Here is a 27,459-nt window from a genome sequence, read left to right as displayed (position 1 = left end):
GTCGAACGACGAGCTTCAGTCTAGCATTAAGCCATATAGTGATATATACATTATATATATTATTACATATATAATACAATATATATAAAATATATTTATATATAATATTATATATTATATATACAAATGTATAATACATAATATTATATTATACGTGTGATCTATATTATTTATAATATATAATGTATGAAAAATATATAATATATTATATATTATATGTATATATATATAATATAGGTGACAAATGTATTATCAAAAGATTTTTTGTAGCAAAAGCAAGAGAGAAAGAGACGTTGTGCATCAGAGATCTCTGATGCTGATAAAGTACCATTAAATCTCAAATATAATAGAAGACCATTAAATGTTCGTCTTGTCAAGTTGATCGAAGTTTATTCCAGCGCTCGTGACTAACGTGACGATCTACTTTTCTGTTTTTCATCGTTTACAAGAAAGAGAGAGAGAGAGAGAAAGAGTTATTCAGTTTATCGAGTTGCATCGGGAATACGCGGCACTTAGGGAAACGGCGCCTTCGAGAGATCCACGAAGAGGAAGGTAAGTGACATTTCGATGAGGCATTTACATCGAAAGTATCTTTTATACAACGTATGTGCACTCGCTATTTACCATCAGTCATAAAAAGTCGAAATGGCACGGTTGTTGATCAATAATATATTGCGCGAGAGGGTATATCGTTGTACAGTTGTTACACAAGCGAAATATAATAAATATTCACACAATAAACTATCGATATACACGAACGATCGTTACGTAACGTGCTTACTAAATCAAATCTCTTCGTTGCTCAAACATTTCTTTCTTTCTACAGATATTTAAAAAATAGTGCAATGTTCTTTTTCGATATATCCGCGCTTAATGAGATGTCGATCTTACGATTAACCCTTGAAGAATTATCGTCCGCAACGTAATAAAAAAAAAACCATAATTACAAAAATCGATATCTTTCATTCATAAATGTTAGACATTAATTTTTATCGAATTCAATAAATTGGTTATATTAAATTATAGACGAAAACAAGTTGAAATAGAAAAGTCGCTAATTAAAGTCAAACTTAATTAAACGCCCCGTCTTCTCGGGACCAATTAAGGGTAAATCGAAGATGTACAAACGTGGAACTCACGATTGGAAGATTCACGAGTGCCGACACTTTTAGTAAAATTCACAAGAGATTGAGAGGCAGCATCAACCCGTGAACACAACACGCTAACGGATTCACTAAATCATTATATCGGTTATTGCTGCTGTTGCTGTTGCTGCTGCTGCTGCGCGGAATTATTAATAGTCTCCATTTTCTGCTCGTTCTCCCGATTCGCCGAGTCCTGCTTTCTCTGCTCCTCTTCAGCATCCGTCGGGGGCGCCAACAAAGCGTTCAGCAAGCCTTACATCATCAGTATCATTAATGCAACTTCTACCCGAAGTATGTTACGAGTCCGATTAATCATTACTTAATCATCGAAATCAGAATAATTTACTCACCGATGTTCTCTCCTTTGAACGAAGCGCCTGATAAGAAAGAAAAATATTGATTAAAACACCGTGATCGAAAAATCAATCATTATTTTTTTTTTACGAGGAACAAAATTCGATGGATGAAGCTCTTCTATTTTATAATTTGATCGGGAAAATCCATCGATTCTCACCGTTGCCGCGGTACTTGTTCAGCTGCTGGTACACCTGCTTCATCCGCTCGATGTTGATGCGCGAGTTCTTGCTGTGGTTCACCATCGGCAGCGAGTACTCCTTGCCGATGATGCATTTGGCGGTGTGTTGTATACTAAGTGGTGCATTCCAGGGTTCGTGGATGTATCGGGTGGGAAAGTTTTTGAGCACCGGCAGGTAGCGTCTGGTCAAAGGCAACGATACAGGTAAGATCGATTAGTTATCGAGGGAGACGAGAATCCTTATCTCTCTCTCTCTCTGCATGCGTAACGCAGAAAAATTAAAAATTGCACGGAAGAAAAATAATACGCGTGAAAAAAACGCGAATAATTAATTTTGTTTGCGCTCTTCGTAAAATATCAAGTAATAAATGTCATTACCATTAAAAGCGTTATTAATCTGATAATCGAACGTTGTCGTCGCCGACGATTTGCCACGATTAAGCTTTAATGGAACTAAGCCGTTTAACGTTCCATCTATTTCGCGATTAAATTCTGCTTTTCTCGCATATACGGATTCACGCCCGATGAGTTAGAAATTAAGATCAATCAAGATTAAAATTTCCATTAGTCCGACCATCGCGTGAACGTTAATCGTACTCCGATAGCATCGTACATATATACGTGCGATTTGTTCATATAAACGTTATTTCAACGAGAAACAGAGATTTTTTCGAAATTGTTTGACAGCCGCAATCCTTATTAAAAAAAAAAATATTAAAAACATTTTAATCGCACGATTTGTCACCTGATATAATCGCCGTTTGGATCCGCCTTTCTGCCGAATCGCACAGGACAGTAGCAGTGGAAAAACTGTTGGAAGAACGAGCTACAAGACAGCCACATCCACATGCCTGCATTGACAGACCAGTCGGCGTCCAAGAGCAGCTCATCGAACACCTTGAATTAATTTAAATATTAGATTAATTAAATTAATCCAATAATAAAATAATCAAAAACTAACTGCTCTACACCAAAATATTTTACAGTTTAATAGTCTGCCATTAAAAAGTTGTTTCGTCAAATTCGCCAAGTATTAATATTCGAATAAAGTAAAGCACACAAATTATTCGTATCAATCGCGTTCAAGCGATTTTTCTGCATTAAATTCGAGATTATATTGCATTAACGAATGCATTTCACGTACTTTCGAAAAAAAAAGAACTTCGCGACGACGTTAGGAAGAATGTTACCTAGGTAGCTCATGTTAATAACAAGAGCAAACGAATAAGAGGCGATCGAAATGCCAGGCACGCCGTGACATTTTACCTTCATTCCTTCCTCCCATGAGATCCAAAGGTCGCCCCTGGTCAAGAAGCAAGCAACCGCATGTCTGGCCAGATGATGTATCCACCCTTCCTCGCGCAGTTGAGTCATGATTGCATCGATCCATGGAAATCCAGTCTGACCCTAATAATCGGCGAAGAAAAAGAAAAATTTTATTCTCAACCGGTCTTGCAAAAATCGACAATTTTTCTCTTCTCAAAAACTCCAAAAATGTCAATTATATAATATAGGATAAATGTTTTCCTTATCAGAGAAAAATTGCGATGGGGTGAAGTCTTGTGTGCGCGCAAATGATACAGTCTTCGGTCTGTGATTGCCCTTCTCACTTACGTTCGCCCATTTCGCGAGCGCCTCCACGTTCTTGTCCCAGGGTATCTGCACACAAATCGGATTACCCTGCATGCGATCGAAGTTGGGGTTCGTGGTCGAGGCGCAGTAAAAGAACTCGCGCCAGAGCAGCTGTCCGTGCAACGAAAGCGGCGGCACCGCCTTCTTTATCTGAAACAGTATCGTTGACAGGGGATCCGAAGAGATCATTCGCTTCGAAAGCTTGGAGAAAGCGTCGTTCGGATAAGAGCAATATTTGAGAGAGAGAGAGAGAGAGAGAGAGAGAACAGACTAGCTAGGAAACTTTCGGAACTCTGGAGATAAAAATCCCGCGATGTATAACTATCGCGAGTGTCTCTCCAAAGTTCCGTTTAATTATTACCATTAATTATTAGAGAGTAATCAAGAGAAGAAAGGAAGCGAAGGGAGAGACTTTTGCGGTACACATACACATATATTTGCGCTCGATATCGCATATCGCGGTGACTTACAGAGGTCGGATTGCGGTCGTCTCGTACCTTCTTGTACAGATCGGTGAGCTGGTAGTAGAAGAGCCGCGTGCTGAGACACCCGAATCGAAGGTAGGGCGAGAGCCCGGTCTGGCTCGGCAGCAGGGACTGCGGAGTCATCTTCGGCCTCCCGAAACTCGCCACCCACGCCTTCCTCTCGAGATGACGCTCCAGCCGCGCCAGGGCTTCGCTCTCGCCGCCGACCCACACGGGGGATAGCAACCCCTCCGTGTCAAAGCCTGTAACCGTGAGGAAGGAACAATTAGGAGCTACAAAGATATCAAATTAGGAGCGCGATCTTGCTGTGCATTGTTTCCCGAGAAAAGTGTAAGCTAATTTTGAACGTTTAATATCTCTAATTAAATATAATCCTTGACTATTCATTTCAACATTTACGAAAAACGGGCTTTTTGCCCATCTAGATTAAATTTTAGTTTAAAATTACTTTTTCAAAATGTATTAATTTAATTATTAATATTAATTAACGTTATTAATTATTAGTTCTTTTTTAATATTAATTTTAATTTTAATAGTTGCCTCGATAGTAATTTAAAAAATTAATTCCTGGAATTAAAATTCTAAGAATGCGAAATATATTTAAGAGTAATAACTTAATTACTTAGAGTTAAGAGAGTACACAAATAAAATTCTGTTATTTAATTGCTGTCCGACTTATTGTGAAAGAAATTTATCGATCGTTTGGCGCTTAAGGAATAAATATAGTGCCACGATATTTTTATTAAGCGCAAGTCTCCACAAAATGATGAAAGAGTTTGACACTAAGATTAAACTCATGGATATCTAAGACATCTTATTTTTTTTGTCTTCATCCCTTCGACGTTGTGAAAAATCATAGGAAAAGAACTTGGAAGTCTTCGGGATATGCTTTGACATTTGATAACAATAAGAGAGAAAGGAAGCGAAATGACAGAATAACGAGCGACATTTGAAAGTGAGGGAAAACAACATAGAAACAATACCGGAGCTATATGGATCTATAACGTCAACAGCTAATAAGCTGTTGCGCAATGCACAATGGAGGGAAAACTTGAAGACGCTCGTGACATTTGATAATGAAAACAATCAACTGAAATAATTAGTAATCGATCGAGTTCTCCCTTCGCGTCGCGAAATACATATACAGGCATCGGCGGATATTGTAATAGGGAATGAATTCACGTTACACGAGATAACGCTCCCTTACAACAGGGTGCATTAATATTGTAGCGGCTAATCCGCCGCGAGTGAATTTTCCATGACAAGTGCGATAAACTCGCGTTAATCTGTCTAGTCCGGCATATTCTATTCGAAATGCATATCGCACATTATTGCCCAATTACAGCTGAAACACGGCCGAGTATTTTGGTTTCGGGCAATTTAACATCCTCCGCGAGAATTTAATATTAATTAGAGCTAATCATTTCCGCGATAAATAATATTTACTTGGATTTGAACAACATTTTTTCTTCGATTTTATGAATCTTTAGACGTAGCTTTAATTTTTGAAGTCTGAAAGAATAAGTATGAAACAAAAAGAACTTTTTAATAAAAAAAAAAACAGATTTTTCTCCAGGTAAAACTCTCGCAATAAACTAAGGTGTAGTTTATATCCTGCGCGATTTTCCGAGGCTTAAGGATGTTAAGAAGAGCTGTCAAAATGATGACATTTCGAGACTCTCTCTGATCTGCAATTAACGATAAGTTATTATTTCAACAAGATTTACGATACAATTGATCGAAATTGAGATAAATTGGGTCTGAAATGAAGACTTTCGCGCGCCCGGACACATATAGGTCCTTTCTCACCGAGTTCCTCGAGGGTGGGCACGCCGTAATGGTCGTCGTGGTCGTCCTTGAGAGGGGTGTAGGCACTTCCGATGCAGGCGGCGGTCACCGTTGGTACTGGCGGTTCTGGCGGGTCCATGCCGGCGACGACGTTTTGGAATTGATGATAGGTCAACGGTGGTTTCCCATTGTTTCTCTCTATAATCCTGAAACGGAGAGGAAAGGTGCAGTCGCGAAATAATTCGAGAACTATGGCAAAACATTTATAATCCTAGGTGATACATTTATACTAAAAGGATCTTAGTTAGTTGGCTAATATTTCGATTTTAGAAAATGTGCCTTTGACGCTTCTTTTTTTTTTTTCATACAAATGTTTTATATAGTGGCATAAAATTAGATTTTAATTACAGCCTGATTTTGCGTTCAAGCTCCGAATAAACAATTTTACTTATCTATTGATATCAATATTAATGAAATAAATTTAAAGTGTAAGACAGGCAATAAGAGCCAAATCGCGGATGACAGTGCGTTATCCCAACGAAACTAAATTTTTTCGTTAGAATGAAATACCTGTGACCAAGTCAAATTTGATGCCTTGTGCACAGGTATTTAATTCTAACGAAAAAATTTAGTTTCGTTGGGATAACGCACTGTCATCCGCGATTTGGCTCTTATTGCCTGTCTTTACATTTATATTTACACTTTAAATTTATATTTATATTACAGAGCCTTGTTAAACTCTTAATTTAATGAAATAATTTATTGATAAATCGATCGGATAAGGGTTTCTTAAACTCACTCGTCCAACTTGTAGAGAGTGTGCGAGACCTTCTGGACCACCGAGATGCCAAGCTCCTTGCAGAGTGCCGAGATGTTATGATCTCGCACGCGACCAAACGGCTCCGGATCCTCTTCGAAGGTCAGATTCGTCGTTCCCCATTCCTTGAAGAGTTTCGGAAGTGCGTCGGCTGGTTGGCCACGGATCACAAACAGACGGGAATTCAGCTTCTTCAGGGAACAGTCTAGATCCTCCAGGCACTGCAGCAGGAACCTGCATCGGAATGCCACGCAAAAGATTGGTGATCAAATCACGTGCTCAGTTTTATAAACATAGACAGCGTTATAATTTATAATTTATACCGTAACAAACATTTTTGTTTATTAACTTCGTAAACTCCGGAACGTTGAAAAATTGTCGCCGAAGAAAAAGACTAATATTGAATGATATAAGAATAAGCCTGATTAGATTTTACGCTTTCGTAGTAATCGAGATGTTATAAAAGCGTAAACATAAACATGCGTCTCGCTCTGTTGTTGATTTATTTTTGGCTGCCAATGCTGTCGCTAATGTCCTCTTCGTCAACCGTGATTCAGTAGGATTATCGACAGCATTTAACCGCTACGATCGCTTAGGAAACGGTTACATAACGCTTAATCAACATGACAAATGATGGACGATGAGAGTAGCTCGAACGTTCGTCGCAGTAATGCAACGAGATTGTGCGATGCAACGAAGATCTACTGCGCCGTTTGTGTTGAACACAACCTCGGCTGTCGCCATTATCGACGAATTAAACAGTCATCACACTCTCGATCGTTGCAACATTATACCCATTTAAATTCAAACAAGTTAGATATTATTAAAATAATATTAAATTATTAATATTCGAAATGTTATTAATATTAATAATAAGAATATTAATATCATTAAGGATATTAATATGAGTATTAACATATTAAATGTCTTAATATTTTAAATGCCTCAATAATATTTAATATCTCATTTAATTTCCAAATATTTTAATAATATTAATATTATTAATAATTATTGCTAATTTATAATAATATAAATTAAAAATAATATTAATATATTCTTAACATAATCTAATATTTAATAATACCTTGTTCAACATTCAAATCTCTCAAGAAAACTCAGAAAACTAAACCAAGAATGTGTGTTTCAACGGGGTGAGTGCCTCGTATTTGGTTCACATTCGATCGTATTATTTTCCTACCCCCATTCAAAATGTTATTAATATTAATAATAAGAATATTAATATCATTAAGGATATTAATATGAGTATTAACATATTAAATGTCTTAATATTTTAAATGCCTCAATAATATTTAATATCTCATTTAGTTTCCAAATATTTTAATAATATTAATATTATTAATAATTATTGCTAATTTATAATAATATAAATTAAAAATAATATTAATATATTCTTAACATAATCTAATATTTAATAATACCTTGTTCAACATTCAAATCTCTCAAGAAAACTCAGAAAACTAAACCAAGAATGTGTGTTTCAACGGGGTGAGTGCCTCGTATTTGGTTCACATTCGATCGTATTATTTTCCTACCCCCATTCAAAATGTTATTAATATTAATAATAAGAATATTAATATCATTAAGGATATTAATATGAATATTAATATATTAAATGTCTTAATATTTTAAATACCTCAATAATATTTAATATCTCATTTAGTTTCCAAATATTTTAATAATATTAATATTATTAATAGTTATTGCTAATTTATAATAATATAAATTAAAAATAATATTAATATATTCTTAACAATATCTAATATTTAATAATACCTTGTTCAACATTCAAATCTCTCAAGAAAACTCAGAAAACTAAACCAAGAATGTGTATTTCAACGGGGTGAGTGTCTCGTATTTGGTTCACATTCGATCGTATTATTTTCCTACCCCCATTCAAAATGTTATTAATATTAATAATAAGAATATTAATATCATTAAGGATATTAATATGAGTATTAACATATTAAATGTCTTAATATTTTAAATGCCTCAATAATATTTAATATCTCATTTAATTTCCAAATATTTTAATAATATTAATATTATTAATAATTATTGCTAATTTATAATAATATAAATTAAAAATAATATTAATATATTCTTAACATAATCTAATATTTAATAATACCTTGTTCAACATTCAAATCTCTCAAGAAAACTCAAAAAAACTAAACCAAGAATGTGTATTTCAACGGGGTGAGTGCCTCGTATTTGGTTCACATTCGATCGTATTATTTTCCTACCCTAAAAGCGCATCTTGTATCGAAACAGTATACTCGGTCACTTACCTCCATTTATTGATGCCGACGTTGGTGCTTCCGGCGAACCAAGGGTCCAGGACGAAGACGCACCGGAAAGTGGACGCTCCCGCGAGACCCTCCCTCAACGAAGGGTTGTCGTGCAGCCGGAGTCCCTTACGGAACCAATGAACCGTGTGTTTCCTGCCGTCGCCCCGAACCCCCGGTGTCACCCCCTGGACCATTTCGTTGTTACTACTTCCCGTCATCTTTCCTCAGCGCGCCCTTCGAGAAGCGAACATTCTTAATTAGTTTACTCAACGCAATGGAAGTAATTGCATTACCGTTTCTGTTCGCGGTGGATTACTGTAATAAAATGATGTAGGCGGAATGTTTGCGCGGGACGTTATAGGAGTGGCATGCACATTTCTTTATGTATCTGCTTCCATTCGTAACGCATTATTTTTTTTTTTTTTATCTCAATACTCAATTTTATATGTTCATTATAACCGCGATAAATTTTTATTCATTACATTTTTCAGATTTGATCCACCATTGGATATTTAATGCAATCTTTCTGCCGTAATTAACATCCTAATATATATATATATATGTATAAGAAAAATTTTGGAAAACACGTGTTCTTAGAGATTTGGTTAAAAAGCGAATTTGTTCGACTCTTGTCGCTACAAGATTCCCTTTCGATTAGAGCAGATCGGACGAAAAAAAAAAAAAAACTGGCAATCTTGAATTCCCTCGTGCTATCGACATCTCGAAAAGAGTGCTGGCGCTCGAAGCCAAGAGAAAAAAGTACGGCGCGAATGAATCCCCGTGGGAGACCTTACAACTGCATCTTAGTCGTTTCCCCATCGTGCTAAAGGGTCCGTCTTCCCTTTCGCAGCTAAGTCGGAAAAATAAGAGTCGGCTTGCTCGATCTTGCGGCTGAGAGTTTCCTCCCGAACTACGCATTGTGCGGAAAATTTAATTTTCTCTCCAGATCTACCTCCCGCAGGACGACCTTGAAGAGAGGACGACGCCCTCGATTGGTCCGACTCGACGTCTCGACATTCGGGAACGAGAGAACGATTATTAGCACTTTGAAAAGATCGCTTTCATCCTCTTGATCTGTATCTGAGAAATTTAATTTTCTCAGACATCGTCTCCTGCAGGACAGCCTTGAAGAACAGAACGATGTCCTGATCGGTCTTGACTTGACGTCCCGGAGATGAGACACGATTATTATTAGCACTTTGAAAAGGTCGTTTTCAGCCCCTTCATCCGTATCCGAGAAATTTCGATATCTTTTTATCGACGCGCAGCTAAAATAATCGGAATACTTGAATTATTATATCCAATTATTGTCTAGAACTTTTTGCCGCATTCTTCTCTTATTAAGAGTTATTTCGCTTTTTCCCTTCTTGGATATGTTGTATTTTCGAGTAATTGACGATAATGACATTTCTCCTAATTAAATTCTGAAACGAGCGAAGAGGTAGGAACCTAATCGATTAGGAGCTTAGCTTTATTACTTATTATAAGAAAATTTCGACGTGACCGAATTTTTCCAACAAATCCTTAACGTATTCTACTTTCGCACTCTATTCGCGATGATTCACGCGATGTCGCGAACTTTATTGTTGGCGAAATTAGCATATCCATTGTGTACGCGGGCGCGTTACCTCGAGACCGAAGTTTACTTAAGACATGCAAAAATTTGATCTTTCGAGAAATCTGGCTATGTTTTCCGAGTCGAGCAACGGGGGATGAAAAAATTCGTGCATGAGAAATCAGACGCGGAGCGATTCACGAAAAAAAATTTAAGGCATAAAAGGATTTTACATCTTGCAATTACATTCACTAGACTCTCTGTCTCTCCTCTCCCGATAAAAATCGATTTATTATCACACAGATGGGAGATTATGCTCTCGCAAGATTTAATCAGCCGTTCCTTCCGGCCTCGAGAAAAATCCCTGGCTCGCGAGATCAAACGAAATTTCCAAACACACGGTGGTTGCGGTTGATTTCCCTGGCAACCGAAGAAATAGAGCGACACGGGTGCATTAATTTTATCCCGCGGGCACGTTTATATCCTCCGTGCCAGTGGCGTAATCAACAAAGCCGAAAGAACAAAAAGTTCCCGAAACGTTAACTCTCTGTTCATCCCCGTTTCTTAAAATCTTGGGGAAAAAAATCACTCGCACTTCTCTTTAGCGAATACTTGCAACATATATCCTCTTCTTGCGTTATTAATAATTCATGATTATTAATATTAGCGCGTGCAAAGCGAGAGGGATGAAGATAAAACAATTTATTATTCCGAGGCAAACGCCGTCAGCGGAGCAGGATAATCAAGATCGATATCCTTTTGAAGTTCCCCCAGACGAGGGGTAGGAACGGGGGGTTGATTGGAGGGGGTGACCTGAATGTTGCTTACGCTACTGTGCTGCATCCCGTTGCGAGTTCCGTGTGTGTCTCTCGTTTTCCAGCAACGGCAGCGAAACCGCTCGAGAGATTAGCCCTCAGACTTGTACGAGGGCTATCTTTTGGCGCGTTATTCATGAGTCCGGGGGATCAACGCGCATTTTCCCGTAATTTATTGCGGAATTCATTCCTGTGATACACCCCTTGTGCACACATAGATGCATGTATGCAAAAGAACGCGCACATGTAGATCGACGCGCGTGCATCAATATGGTTTTTTCGGTGTCTTTAATACATTCCGCGGAGAGAGGCTGAATTATACACTCGTAGAAAAAACAGTATCCTTGAAAGAATGCAAATATGACTTGATTCGAGTATATTTTATTCTTATAATAGCGCCGAATATAAATAATTTTGGGTAAAGGATAATTTATCTTTAAAACAAAGTGCAAAATATTCTTGGTTGAAGCTGAAATTTATTTATAAATATTGCAAGGAGAAGTGAGCATCGGATATAAGCGGTACTTTCAAGTATATACAGGGTATCCGGTAACTAACGGACCAACGATTACAAATGGATTCTTTGGTCAATTTGGGAATGATTTTTCCTCAGCGAAAATGTCGAAAAAGGTCATCATTTTTTACATGTATCTTTATAACTAAGCCTCCAATTAAAATTTTATTATAGTAAACTCTACCTGAAATTAACTGAAGAATGTAATTATGTTAGACTTTTAACTCCAAAACGTTTAGTTTTCAAAAAACCCATTTTTTTCAATCGCTTATAACTCGAAAATTATTGACTTCTCAACATTTTTGCTAAGGAAAAATCGTCTCCAAATTGGCCAGAGAATCCGCCCTTAATCATTGGTCCGTTAGTTACCGGACACCTTGTATAATAATTCTAATAGTTCAAATGTGACTAAGTTTGCTTTTACCATACGCGATTTTTAAAACAAGAATATATCTTAAGGATAAAATATATTTTACACAAACGTATTTATTATTAAGGCAAATGAAAATTTGTGATTACAAAGAGCATTCTATGCTTAAATCAATCAAATAGCGTTCAAGAATAAAAATATACTTGAATCAAGGATTCCTTTTTTTCTGCTGAAAAAATTTATTAACTTGACCAAATCTTTCAACTAAATATTATTTTGTTCATTGAACCTATAAAAATATTGAAATTAAATATAACATATTCAATTTAATAAAACGTATATATTTGACTTAATTACTATTATATGTTGATTTAACAAAATAATAATTTAGTTGAAAGGTTTAATCAAGTTAACACATTTTTTTCTCAATGAGCTTGATAGCGAAATACATATCTCGTTTCGTTTATTGTATCTATTGGATGGTCGAAACGCAAACTCGCGCTCATCGTTTATGCAGATCGATCAGTGATGACTGACAATTTAATTTATGGATTGCACTAGGGATTATTGCACGGATTATCGACGTATACGTGTTATGAAAAAACTTGGACTTTTACCCCGTTTTTATATTAACGCCGATTATGAGATACAATATATAATAGATCCGACGTCTCGACTCGTCCATCTTAACTCTTCTTAAAGTTCGATATTGTATCGTGGCTACACGTTTCGCCACGGGGGCAATATAATCGAAATTTATCGCTCCTTGATGGAATTATCCTCTTGTTCTCTTCCGACAGCTTCTCCCGGAGAAACTTCCAGCAATAAAACCGATACGCCAATACGCGATCATCGATCGTGTTTGCAGATGGCACGATTCAACGGAGGGGTTGCGCTAAAATTTCCCGGAAATTCATTTTCGAGACTAGAAGGAAAACTCTTTGACTTCAAATAAAGTACAAACGAACGAAGAATGTAGGAGACTCGTTTTCACTGCGTCGCGGAATTATAGCTTCGATCTCTCGAGAAACATTGGCAAGGATTTTGGCAAAAGAAGCACATCGCACTTTAAATATTCATATTCATGGACGTCCACAAAGGGGGGCAAAAGGAGCATTTGATCCCTGGAATTACTATAAAAATTAAGCATTTGCTCTCCTTTTAAATTAACACTAAAATTTATTTGCATATTTAATATATAAAAGAATAAAAATAACAAAAAAATAAAATTTTAAAGAATTAAGAAAACAAAAAATTAAAAATCTAATATGCCCTCTCCTAGAAAAAATCTTGCGGACGCCTATGTTTATATTACATTATAATCAAATAAATTCGGGCTGATTAATCGCGTAGTCGAGAAGGGTTCTATTCTTTTATGACATTTCTCGATGGCTGAAACGCGAAAACGCACTTTGACGATAAGCATGCAGCTTCTTAGAGCCGGAAGAATTAATTAACACATCTAACGTCGCGATTCAACGATTGTGAATAAAGCTAGAGATATAAAGAAGCGCAAAGAGTCCGTTTAAATAAGGAAAAACCGTATGTTTTCATTTTTTTTATTCAAAATTAATTAATAATGTCAAAATATTATACTTTATATCAATCATTATCAAACTTGCCAGAGAACTTACTGATTTCTTTTTGGTAGAAAAATTGGTAATAAAGTTTTCATTTTATAATCGAGATCGAGTCTAATCGTAAATATTTTTTTACACAATTTTTAAAACGCTCAAGATAATGTAAATAAACTTTTCATCCCTATTTCATTTCTCTGTACTTAGAAAAAAAACATTTAGTTAGACAGATAATTCGATGATTAGTCAAGGATTCGAGATTATGAAAATTAGCGTGTTTGTGTTAAGATTTTAAAATTGCATAAGATTAAAAACGACGATTGTTGCCTTATTTATGAATTTTGCTACAGAAAATTAACAATAAAAAGAATTTCTCTTTTTACATACATTTAAAATTCTTAAAAAATCTGTTTTGCTACTTTTTTCTATTCAAAATTAATTAATATTGTCAAAATTATTATAATGATATCGATGATTATTAAAATTATATCCGCGCAAATTTTGAGATATAAACTTGATCTTTTTAACATTAAATAAAATAATGGAAATTAACGCGTAACTGTTTGAGTAACAAGTTATTTTTACAAGCTAACTTTCCCAACCCTCGATAAAATTATGAAAGGATGGAACAGTGCGTCAATATTGCATAAGATCGTCATCGTCGATGCTGTTTAATTATAGCAGCGGTGATTAACGTCGTATACATCCATACGAAGCATCTGTGCGTAAAACTATGCTATGGATCGAATGCGATTCACGGTTTATTATTAGTCACTTCCTGAATACTTCTCGACGGAAACAAAAGAAGTAATTTATCCGAAATAAGCGCTAAGGATTTAATAAAACGGTCAGGATACACAGTCAGGATTCTCCGCTACTATATTTATTACGTAAATTTTATCAACCACCTGTGGCGTCGCTCGCGCTCTGTCGCGTAATAAATAATTTTTTGCAAATAAACGCGAAAATTTAACAATTTATTCACCCTTCTTCCCTTCACTCTCTATTTATTTGAGCGCGCGCTGCTATATCGTTGTTTTTCTCTTTTATTTTTCCTCTCTCACCAATGCCGATTGCCCATACTCATTTTCCGCGTCGATGGCAATTATATGTATATATATTCGCAATTTTATTCGATGTACATACAATATCCCGACGCGAAAATCAGATTTTCACGCGTGCGTTTTGCGTATTCCGCGAGTATTCGCTTCCTCTCGTAAACTCGCTTATCTTATTCGCAGATACATCCCACGTTGGGTTCGCACGTTCGCAAGAACATCGTTAACGACGTTCGTCGAGTTATCGGGGGATGATCCTGGGTGAGAGAGAAGGAAATTCGAGGCGACACTATGTCGTTTCCCGGAGCTAAACTATCGTATCGCACTTTGATGGATCAGCGTGTTTAGCTGCAACGACATGACAGCGACTAAATAAGCGTTTCGCGTTTCGTTTTTCTGTGACAAAACGCCGGCGCATCGCGACGAATTTCACGACAAAGCCCCTGTAAACGTCAATTGATATAAGGGTCGAAGTTAGGCCAAGTTGGAAACATCCATTTTCCAAAACTCCGAAAGGTTGACGAATCGATAAGTCAACCCTTAATTAGGGAGAGACGAACACCTGTTTCTGATTTCAAATCAATTCGTCGTACGCGATAAAGGGAGGAAGGGTTGATAAAAGCAAAGTTCTCGGTAACATCGATTCAATTCATCATTTCGAAATTAGTAATCGAGAATATGTATCTCTTTCTCTCTCTCCAGGAAATTCTTAATGACGTTTCCGCGTGATATTCAGCGATGTGGATATTCATTTCGCGAATGATGATTATATATACATTAATGAATTATGCACGCTGCGTATACATTATTCACCGAGCATTCTGTTAATGCCTTGCGGATTTACTGAATTATTTGATTATATCTTTGAATTGGAATTTAAAATGCATTTGCAAATATATATATATATATATCGGGTGTGAGATTAATCTTGTCGGAAATTGCAGAAATCAGAGAGCATTTACAGAATTTTATTAGATTTTGGGTATTAATTTTTCACAGCAAAAGTTCTTGAACTCGTAAATAAAAACGATAAAGAAACAAAATTTGCACCATTTTACGCACGATATAATTGAAAGATATATGCGAGTTTGTATAATAAAAATAATAAAGAAATTGTGTGTGTAAAATAAAATTTGCACCAAGACTTTTCAATCAAGACCAGATTTAAATAATATATGTACACTAAAAAAAGTTAACTAAATCGTTCAAATAAATACTATTTTATCGATTGAACATATAGAAATATTTAAATTAAATGTAAGACTTAAATATTAATATATGTTTCATTAACAAAATAATAATTTAATTGAACGGTTTAGGCGGTTTAGCCAAGTTAACAATTCTTTTTTGTGTACATACATGCATATATATATATACAATATGTATATGTATGTGCATATATATTACATATGTATATGTAGAAAGACCTTCAAATTGTATTACGCGGGAAAGGGAGGTCCTCGCACAAAATTTCTGGTCGTCCAAATGCAAGTTGTATCGCATCGCGTACACTACTTTCTCTCTTACTTTGATTGAAGTTGGTGAAAGCGCACCTGATTAGAAAAGAGACCAGCTGGCGCTGCTATTCGCTGCAACAATCCGCGGAGCGGAATCGTGACGGAAAAGTCGCTCTCTTTCTCAGCCGGCAAAATGCGGCAGAATTCGAAGAAGGGAATTTAAATCGACGATGGGACGTCAGCTGATCGTCTCGCGATTCCAGATTACCGAGTTAAAAATTCACCGCGTTAGTTTTTGCGAGGCTTTACAAACAATTATTCGATTCGACGACGCTTCTCTCACAACCAATGTTCAAAGTCTCGATTGAATTTACATGAAATTAAATCAATGATGATTCATTCGCCGATCGTCGCGTCGTCGTACTCAATTTCGAAATGCATTCTCCTGGTGTCACTCGAGTCAAGGCACTAATTCTCTTAATTAAAAAAAAATCAAACACATTAACATTTCGCGTACGTAAGAGAGTTTCACGCTGGCAACACACGCGATAACACACGCGAATTGCGCGACGCAGATCGCTATATATTTTCCAAAGTATCGCGTTATAATTTAACACTCACTCGCTCACTCGTTCTGGTGTCCCGCGCGATTTCACATCCGTCTCTTCTTCCTCTATCTCTGTTTTCAAAATATAATTATATATTTCACCCGACGAGGATAAAAAATGAGAACGCGACGGAGGAAACTGCACCGCACCGTGCTGACAGTCGATCGCATATGCGAACGCACTAGTCGTAGAAGGCAGATGGACAAGGGAGCAGCGTGCAGAGGTATACAGAGGCGACCGAGCCACGCCGAGTGCAACGTGACCGCCAGATCCGCGCGAGTCACGTGGTACCGCGGTCACGTTGCAGCCGCCGTGGCTGTCGAGAGTGCAACCTCTCGCTCTCGGGAGCGAAGCGGGCTTTCCCTCGTCCCCTCTTCATCGTCGTCGTCGATCTCTGCCCGAGGCCGTCGTCCGTTTTCTATATTGCTCGCTTCGTGCGTTCTCCTATCCGGAATACGTAATATTCATATTCGCGGTCTCTACAAAGAGTACGCGGAAACAAAAAAGTTAGCCACCATAGCTAAGTTCTAGCTGAAGACAGCAAAGATACATATTTTTTTTATTTTAATTTTTTTCTAAATATGAATTTTGAAGAAAATCTTTTTTCGAAGAAAGAAAAGAAAATATTTCGATAATTTATCAATTATCTGACATTTGTCAAAAATTCGTCTGAGTTCGGAATAATCCTACGATATTTTCCCGCAGATGCGGAAGTAAAAGGAACAGAGGGGATGAAACATACACTGCAAAAAATTAGCCAGCATAGATAAATTTTAGAGCTGTCCCTATATTACATATAAAATTATATTGTTATCTTGCTTAAATTTTAACTAATATTTTTTAGCTATAGAGTTCTTCGTTAAACTATAGCTAAAAAATATTAATTACCGCAGCTAAAATTTAGCTGTAGTGACTATTTCTTTTTCATGTCATCCCCCTTTGCTTCTTTTTTATTTCCGCATCTATAGGAAACTATCTTAGAAGGATTATGTAGATGTAGGATATTCTGAACTCTGACGAATTTTTAACAAATATTTCAGATATTTTTCAATGACAATTTTAATATTTTTGCTAAAAACAATCCAGATTTGCGTCAAAATTCTCAAAATTATATTTTTCATCTATTTCGGTAGATATTTGATATTATAAAAAATACAAGAAACTATTAACGGATTATCGTTTTATTGATTAAATTACTTGTGTAATAGGATAGCGGATAGTACAGAATAGAATAGAATAGAATAGCGAAGTTGCAAGAAATGTTCTTAACAAGGAATGTTACGCACTTCTTTGTCAAGCACTTAATCCGCTCGATAAATTATTTATATATTTTGCGTAATCACTCCTGATATCGATTTAAAGCACCGGACCGTAAAACGAAGTTGTTATTGATCTGCAAAACCTCTCGCTTGCGTAACAAATTTGTATTTGGCTGATTAAAATAGGCTTCGTGTGTTAAATGAGAGACATATGAATTTAACTATTCATCGCGCGACTCATCGATCCGGCAATTTATTGCGCGATTCTTATGAAAATTTAACGAAGATTCCGCTCTCTCCTGGCTACAGACGTAATAATAATGATATATATAAGCTTCTCCAAACTAATTATAATTTAATTACAGCAAAGCTAAATAAAGCTAGATAAACATAGATTGATCTACAATTTCGAAGGGCTTTTTTCACGAAGAAATTGTCTAAAAGTATTCTGAGATAGTGTATCATACTTTGAACAAATTTTTATACTTTTGTATATTTCATGCTCTTAATTAAAAGTATATCGTCAGGTGTGTACTTAATTGAAAATGTATAAAAGTAAAAAATTGTTTCGCGAGTCCAAATACATGCACGATGCAATTTTTTAATTATTCCGGAAGAATTATGCATTCACTCATACTGATAAAAATAAAAACACATTACAATACATTGTATATTGAAATGTACACGTTCATTTTAAGGAATACTATATTTAGAATATATATCTATAAATATATAATTATATATCTTTTTTTTTTTAAACCGTACATCCATAAAAAATTGATCCGAACAAGCTTTTCATCCTTGCATATCGAATTTTCGAATGAAGAATATATTCGGAATTAATAATAAATTGATTACATACATCATAAGATATATGAAATAAAATTCAGTGGCAGTATAAATTCGCAAATTATTGTCACCTGTAGGTACGTATCTGTCGTTAATTGTATTTTTATCTTTGTAAAGAATTACGAAATTATTTGCAAAAATTATCTCAAAGTGGGCAAGTTTACAAAGAGATAATCTCAAGATGGTCATAAGATAATGATACTTTGCGACGTAATCGCTCATTCGGGAATCACCGAACGTGGTTCAGGAGGACCTTAATGAAGAGTTACAAGAACAATGATGTAGACTCCTACAATTTTAGCGAAACGCTAAACTCTCGCAAAGATATGAAACGCAATGAAGTTCATGGAGAAATAGGGTGGGACGGAAAGTATATAGTCGCGAACATACATTTCGCTTGCTATTTCGCGACGATGACGCAACGAGAGTTAGCGCAAAGCTGTCGCAATTGTTGCTCTCACCGGTGATTACGAGCAAGTTGCATACCTTTCTGTTTCTTTCGGGCGGTCCTGTTTTATTTTATTCCATACATGTACCGAGTTATATATGTATGCAATCAATTTATTACAAATTTATTTTTTTTTTCTTCATCGGAGGAAGCGATAATGAAATTATATCATTTACTAACAGTCATTCTGTTTCTTTCGGGCGGTCCTGTTTCATTTTATTTCATATGTACTGAGTTATATATGTATGCAATCAGTTTATTACAAATTTATTTTTTTCTTCATCGCAGGAAGTGATAATGAAATTATATCATTTACTATATCAGTCATTCTGTTTCTTTCGGGCGGTCGTTTCATTTTATTTCATACATGTATTGAGTTATATATATATGTATGTATGTATGCAATCAATTTATTACAAATTAATTTTTTTTCTTCATCAGAGAAAACGATAATGAAATTATTATTTGCTATCAGTTACACGGAGGAAGGGGAAGAGGCTAGAATTATCTTCTTCCTCTTTAGTCTCTATTTTTTTCTTGTTTCATAAATACTAGATAGAAAAGTCTTATATTAAAAGTCACGAGATATTTTTCTCGAAAAAATGTCATTTTTTAATAAGAAATATTGTATACAAGAAAAAATATCCTACGTATCTGGATTCTCAGATTGCTTGTTTCTATTATCAAAAATATTTGATATTAAATTTAATTATTTCTAAAAATGATATAAGTTTTAAGAGACAAATGAAGAAATATTTTACTTTACAAAAATTGAAATTCTAACGGGAAATATTATTAACAAAAATAAATATTGAATTTAAAAAAATACAATACTGCACAATTGTCAAATTCTCGAATTTCGTGAAACTCGCAGAATGTCCTTATCCTTATTTAACGTTTCGTGGATAGTTCCAAAAATTCTCTTCATTATTGCAACTTCATTGTTATAACTTGCTACGATTCATTGCATAAGAAAGGATTTACCTCAGCGATATCCTTGACCGAATTATTATGCACAACAATTTTTCATCGCATATCAGACAAGTGAAAATTTATGTATGTATATATATATATCACAATTTTCGCAGAAACTCAAATCATATTATATACTTTTAATTTTTGCAAAAATAATATTAATGCAAAAAATTCTTTTCCATTTTTTTTCATTCCGCAACGAAAAATGATTAGATCTCTTGTCATTTTGTAATAAATTTTTTAATCAAAAATAAGAAACATTATTAATATATATCATTTATATCCTTATTGCACTTATATAAAATTTAGTTATTTATCAAAAAGATTGCTTTAAAAGCCTTTGTGATAAATCGAAATTGATAATACTCATTAGTTTTTCCATACAGAAGTGAAAGATATTTTGACATATCGCAAAAATACATAAATAAAAGAGAAAGAGAGAAAGAGAGATAACTCTTAGAATAATTACAATCATTTATTCGTTTTCACATATAAAACGTATCAAGAAAAACGGATGATGACCCGCAAATTTGCTAAGGCTTCCCGTTGCTCTTGCTACATCTTCTATAGCGAAACCATATAATATGTGAGTGTGTTTGTGGCATAATATAAAAATGACTCTTCCTAAAAATCCATAATGAGTATCCCCGTTTCGGTCGGAGTTATAGAATACGCTTGTTTTAATCTCTCGATGCTCTCTACTTTCGTTATCAATAGATAATAATATTCGACACTATCTTGTAGCTCTCGCTCTCTATAACTAAATATCTTCTCTATACATTCTCTATGTTTTTAAATTCCATACATAAATTCCATATACGCTTTTTTTTCTTTACATTATATATTCTCGATTAGATTAGTTTATAATATAGTCCTGTGATTTCGTAACGATATCCACCGGCGTTACTATATCAATCTCCTTCTCGCGATCATTCATATATATATATATATATATGTATTATACACGTTACTTGTTAAACGTATTTTTATGCAAAATACGTTGCATATTTATACTTAAAATTTATACAGAGGAAAAAAATCACTGAAAGGACTATTTTCTGCGGCAAGCAGAGAATAACGAATAACGTTTCGTGCACATTTTCCTTTTCAACAACACACGAACATTTACATACACATATTATCCAATTAAATAAAATGACGAATAGGAAAAAAAATATGGAAGAGGATAGGGTGAGAGCGATAAAAACGCATCCTCTCCCACCGCAATCGTTTTATGCGTTTTTCCTTTTGTTGCTCCACGCTTATTCCGCACTAACGAGGAAACTTTCGGAAGCCTCTTCGAGTTTCGCAAGCTCCGCGCGGATTTGTCATAAAGTAGCACGCAAAATGAAAGACCATCGTCTCTTTTTATTTTTTTTCTAAACTGCTCTAGGGGTGGAAAAAAGATATCCTAGCTAATTAAAAGTCGTTTCGCTTTTTTTCCGAAGTCTTAGATAATTAGGGGGAGTATCCGAATAGCCTCCTCGTATCATCTGCGCTCTTGTCTTGTCTTCTCTCTAAGAAATATCTATTATGCTTTAATAAAATCACGTTTAGCAAAGAATGTCTCTTCTATCGTGATAATTAAATGAAAAAATTATGGCTACGATACGATCATATCCCATTGTTTTGCTGGCTCAACGGGACAACATGTTTGATGCTGCGATTTATTTATTTCGGGATAATATATGTAATAATAATAATATAATTGAATTGTAAAAAAATCTGCTCATCTGAATTGTCCATGCGTATAATAAGCAATTCGACTATTATCGTTTAAAGAATCTCATAGGCATAATTTTGAAAATAAAACCAATGTATGTATAATGACAAGTAGAATCTTATATAAAGAACTCTTTATATAGGACTCTAATAGCAAATATCGATAAAGGAAACGAAGCTCGTCGCGCGCCCCAAAATATACGTGTTAAATCACGGTTATCGGAAATACTCTTACGAAAGGGTGCGGGCTTTGCTTTTTAAAATTAAAAACATCGAGATAAAAGTGATTTTCGGATGTAGAATACTACGTATACAAATAGTAAGCATGCAAAAAACGAGAACCTGCGGATTTATCAGCCAATTGTTAAAAAAAAACGTAGATATGTATATGTACATAAAATATATATAATTATATAATTAATTATATATATATATACATATATATTATATATATAATATTTATAATATATATAAATACAATACATATAATTAATATATATTATATATATAATATTTATAATATATATAAAAATAATACATATAATTAATATATATTATAATTAAGGGGCGCGAATATACAGGCGAGAGAGAATTCTAGCCTATCGGAAACGGAACTCCGTCGAAGGAACTGTATTTCTCGATCATCAACTCTTCATCCGTCGAAAAATCTGTCCGCGAGCGAAACTTACATATGTATATAAATCTCTTAATATAACGCTTAATATATAACAATTTATTCGATAATTGCGGTATGATATAATCAAGGCCGTTGAAGCTGACAGTAGACAATTGCGACATCAAGCGCATCTTGTCAAACATATAATTCCTCTTTTTTAACGCTATACAATAATTATATTCGCTAAAGAATGTCTTTCTCGATGATGATATCGATATACAAGTGTCATGTAACAAATATTATATACATTAGAATAGTTTGCGTGAACGTTAGCTAAGGATAACTGAAGTTAACGTGATTCCCCCCCTTAATTTTATATGCTTGAGAAAAACGTAGATTCGATTGAAATTCCCTTCATTTTAATTGGTAGTAATTTATGTCAACAAGACATAACGCCAGACATAGAAATATAAATACGTATTATTTCGCGATAAAGCAATTCCTGATAGAAAGTTTCTATTATTACAAACCGCAATAAAAGTTAGTCCTCTTTTGATCGAGCGATTGTCACTCTGTAATTTGGCGAATTATTTTCTGCTGACGGCGAAGAAATGATCAAAGGATCCAGCTGTCAGCTGTCACGCATAATCGAACTTTCAATAAAAGAGAAGTTACAATTAACTTGCGTACATCTAACAATTGTTATGGACTGCTGCAACGAGTTAGCGACTTAAGCCTAAATGGACAAGCTCTCTTAAAAAATAATTGTAATCGGTGTATATAAAATTACACTTTTTCTCAATCTCGCATGCATCACTCTTATCGTCGTCGAAATTACGGACACGTGCATTTCTTATCCCTCCTTTCGCTCGTCGCCCAATTTAACAATGTCTCGTTTACAAATATTGTCATTCTTCGTTTTGATTGTAGCGGTATTTCATTTCGTCAAGAAGAGTAATAAAAATAGATACGAGGCGCGTCCCGGAAGCTCTCTCGACTTTATAATATTAAAAGAATTCCTTTTGACATAAGAATTCTACCGAACAAATCTCGTTGAAAATTTCGGTCGGTCCTTCCGGGAAATGTATTGCATATTCCGAGTAAAAGTCGTGGTTTCTCTATTTTGCTATTTTAAAAAACGTGCACGATCGAAGTTACGTTAGGAACAAAAAAAAACGGCACGTAGGCGCGCATTAAACGTTCCGTAGAGCGGACACCGAAAAACACGACATTGTAACAATCTAAGGATCTGCATTTATACGCTGCGCATTTATATTCTCGCAAAATGTTATCCAGGTACGCATTCGACACGACGCAAAACCGATCTCTCTGTTAAAAAATACAAGTAAGACACTATACAAAGTCGCAAATAGTCTTCCATTGAACTCCAGTTTTCCTTCAATATATGGCTTATAGGAACATCGAGCTGTGCGCGAAGGATTATCGCGCGCGCGTCTCGTCTTCGACCGCGATTTTTACGCGTTTCGGCGGCCGGCCGCGTTTCCTCTTAGCTGCGGCTCGATCGACAACGCTTGATTTTCGTTCGTCGGTCGTTTTAAAGACCGTCCCCGTCGCGTTGGTCGTCTCGACGACGCTTCTCTCGCTCTCGATAGTCTTTCTCGTACGTCTAGGACGCCCGGCTATTCGCTCCATCTCGTCGAACTGCGCCTGCAAACGACGCGCAAGTTCGAAATCCTCTCGCTCCTGCAGCAACAATCGTTCGATCCGTTGCTGTTCCTCGATCGCTTCCTTGTCGGAGAGCATCTCGCTGTCGCAAAATTCGACGATGTGGTCTCCGATGATGGTCTCCGGGACGTCCTCCTCCTCGTCGGAAGACTCCGGTGGCGAGTCGTAGTTAAACCTACTGTTACTCTTGTTGCGCGACCCGTCTGATGCAGGATCATCCGTCTTGGAGGTTTTCGTCAAGTTTCGCGCGGACTTTCTCAGACTCGCTTTACCGCTCGCGTCTGAAGAAAGTTCCTCGTTCTTCTCCGGATCCTCCGTATTGTTCTGGGAAGTCCTGCTGATTTTTCTCCGCTTCGTTTTCCTCGCCCCGGAGTGTCCGACATCGACTTCCGCGTTCTCTTCAAACGTCGAGACGTGATCCGTCGTGGGACTCTCGTCCCTCCTTTCGGATAGTGCTTTCTTTTTCGTTGGTGCTCTGTTTCGTTTAGACGTATTGGATTCAATGTTTTGCTTCGACGCTTCTTTCTCCATGTTTTCTTTTCTTCTTTTAATCCGCTCTGCTATATTTTCCACTGCTACATCGCGGTCGTCATCCTGCTCGTCGTTCTGCGGACTTAGTTTGTCGAATGAGTTCGTCGGGTCGTCCTCTTCCTCGTCTATCACGTTCAACGTGAATCCAGTTGCTCTCTTATTACTTCGCAGATTTCTATTCCCCTTGGATTTCACTATCATACCATTTCTTACGCGCGTCCTCCAAGACTTGCGAGTTTTTCTTGCGTCCGATTCATCGTCCGACGACGACTTCTTGCTCGTTTTAAGGCCATTAACTATCTTGTTTGCTTCCTTCGTATAATTCTTATTACTGTCGAATGACGATTCGGGCACAAAATCGAGTCGGCGGATAACGTCGTTTGTCTGAGGCTTCGTCGTCGACTTATTCGAAACCGTTTGAGAATGATCGAGCGACGTCGACGGCTGCTGATCGAGCAACGTCCTCAAATTCTCTAGATGGTGCGCAACTTGCTTTTCTTTCGCGTCCTGTTTTATCCTACCTGTAATATAATTGTTAAACGATACAATTAAAAAACCTGTATCTGTATAGTCCTAATCAAGTAATTATTCAGATAAATAACGTTTTACTCAAACGCCCATAATTTACCTTTAAAAGCGCTCCAAGAACATCCAATTATACGTTTCATGTGCGTCGGGGATGGAGCTTTTGGCACTGCATTAGACGCTCTCTTTAAAACTGGGATCACTCTAATCAATTTCGGATCTATCTGTTTTCCATCTGCGAGCAAATGCAAAATATAAAAATTATCCATTATTAAATTAGTATTTATACAAAAATGTATTACATTGAAAAAAGATAGATACTATAATTTCTCTCCCTTATTTTCTCTTATAAATACATACCTGAAGAAATTTTTAGTTTCGTCCTTGGCACCGTCTTGATCGGCTTGAAATGATGAATCTCCTGATTTATGCTGTCGTGACTGCCGGAACTCTCGGCACTCCCTATCCTTTCGTCGTCATCGGCCAGCGTCATACAGATCTCTATCCCTAAACTCTTCTTTTTGCTATTTACCACATCGCTCGGTACCCGCAACTCTTCCTTAGGTTTCCATCATGTAAGCTTTGGACGTGGAGCATCCGGGATCCATGGAATAATTCGAGGTGCAAGGCTGGATGAATTTGGACACTGTCTGATGCTTCAACGTTTTCGTGACAGCGTTGTACACTGGTATTTGTTTCTGACAATATTTAACCGAAACTTTATGCATACTGGATGCATTCGTCTCGTTAGAGCCATACACATTGGAACACATTGTCTCGATTTTAGATAGCAGTGTCGCATTTGTTTGTCTCGGCCTCGAACTGTCGCCAACAGACTCGGGAAGACTCATCTGTCTGCCTTCGAAGTATGCGGTTTCGGTTTTTGATGTTTCGAGATTATTTACAAGAGCCTTAGGATTAAAGCTGGACGCGTCGAGGATGTAACCCGACGCGTTCAAACACTGGTTGTAACACTTTGCCTCCTTGTGCTTCTTCACAACCTGCTGCTTCGCCAAGGTCTTGGCTAGCAATTGATCTTGCGCCAGCTGAGCCAGCAACAGCTGATGCTCCTCCACCTGAATCTTTTGTATCAACGCCTCGCTGGCTATCTGTTCGGCTTGTTTTTCACGACGCTTCTCTTCCTCGGCCATTTGAAGTTGCGCCTCATATTCCCTGTGTATCTCTCCAGCTGCGCTGAGTATCCTTTTCGTTGCATAATCTGCGTTAAAGGAAAATGCTCTCCCTTTACAACTGATCTTGCAATTATAATCATTATATCCTCGAGTAACAAATAATCAAGTCGTCAACACTGATTAATATTTCAATTAAACAAAATAAGATTGAAAAAGTGAAGAAAGAGATGTAACTCCGAAAAGGTCGAGAAATGAAAAACAAAATCCGTCCGAATAATCTCGAGGAAGAGAATATACGCAGTGTCAACGTAGAGAGAGTACATAGAAAAAACATACGCCTAGGTTATGTTACGTTTGTTTATTGCTCGCGCATATGTGTGTGTGCATAAGAGTGTGAGTGTGCGTCACTCACCAGCGTCCAAGCTGACGAGATCCCCCTCCTCGCCATTATGCTTGTTCTCGACCTCCTTCGGGAACTTGGTCCTGATGAGCTCCCAGAGGCCGTGGTTCACCAGGGTCTCGGACTTGGTCGCGTTGCGGAGCCAGGAGCCCACCCGCACCCGGCACAGGGGACAGCTCAGGCTGTTGTGCTCGAACGTACCCTTGAGACAGCGCAGGCAGAGGTTATGTGTACACGGCAGCGTCACTGGCTCGATTAATATCCCGCGGCAGACCGGGCACATGAGATCGCGCAAATGCACGTCCGCGGTGGCCCGCGACGACAGATCCAGCAACTTGGACGTGCGCTTCAAATACATCTTTCCATATTCTCGACCGCGACTATGACGGCTACTGCACTGCACCGCAACACCGTCGCGACTGCGTGTGTGTGTGTGTGTATAGTGCGATTCCACTGTTCCGCGCGTCGCGAAACGCGCGGAACCGCGGACTGATAAAACAGAGAGAGAGAGAGAGGAAACGTCATTTGAAAATAAAAATAATACTCTGTAAAATTTTTTTTGAAAAATTATTCTCCTTTTAAATAATTGCGATAAAAATACTTATTAATGTATTAAATTATATTATCAGGACGTATTTGCCCCTTCTCTG

General features: G+C 36.6%; 2 protein-coding genes across 5 annotated transcripts; both read right to left on the bottom strand.

The window, feature by feature from the left end:
* Window positions 1-654: 654 nt before the first annotated feature.
* Window positions 655-17,001, bottom strand: phr6-4 ((6-4)-photolyase). Of its 4 annotated transcripts, XM_029311941.2 has the most exons (12): window positions 16,679-17,001; window positions 16,154-16,533; window positions 8,712-8,945; window positions 6,385-6,636; window positions 5,607-5,791; window positions 3,783-4,039; window positions 3,295-3,462; window positions 2,947-3,087; window positions 2,426-2,577; window positions 1,660-1,862; window positions 1,496-1,522; window positions 655-1,397 (listed from the first exon to the last, which is right to left on the bottom strand). In XM_029311941.2, exons 3-12 carry the CDS (start codon window positions 8,927-8,929, stop codon window positions 1,252-1,254), a joined length of 1,749 nt encoding a protein of 582 aa, XP_029167774.1. In that variant the 5' UTR covers window positions 8,930-8,945; window positions 16,154-16,533; window positions 16,679-17,001; the 3' UTR covers window positions 655-1,251. The 4 variants fall into 4 exon arrangements, with proteins under 4 accessions (XP_029167774.1, XP_029167773.1, XP_029167776.1 ...); XM_029311940.2 differs by having other exon boundaries at window positions 16,154-17,001; XM_029311943.2 differs by having other exon boundaries at window positions 3,810-4,039; window positions 16,154-17,001.
* Window positions 17,002-20,650: 3,649 nt separating this feature from the next.
* Window positions 20,651-27,245, bottom strand: LOC114938279 (uncharacterized). The gene is given in 5 exon segments (XM_029312147.2): window positions 20,651-25,272; window positions 25,380-25,511; window positions 25,637-25,838; window positions 25,840-26,495; window positions 26,822-27,245. Coding segments are annotated over 5 exon segments (2,634 nt in total). The 5' UTR covers window positions 27,168-27,245; the 3' UTR covers window positions 20,651-23,974.
* Window positions 27,246-27,459: the final 214 nt, after the last annotated feature.

This window comes from Nylanderia fulva, unplaced genomic scaffold (assembly GCF_048542155.1).
Source record: "Nylanderia fulva isolate GAGA-0341 unplaced genomic scaffold, ASM4854215v1 Scaffold17, whole genome shotgun sequence".
Lineage (NCBI taxonomy): Eukaryota > Metazoa > Arthropoda > Insecta > Hymenoptera > Formicidae > Nylanderia > Nylanderia fulva.
The sequence above is the reverse complement of the archived record's forward strand: the minus strand, read 5'-3'. Positions and strand labels throughout refer to the sequence as shown.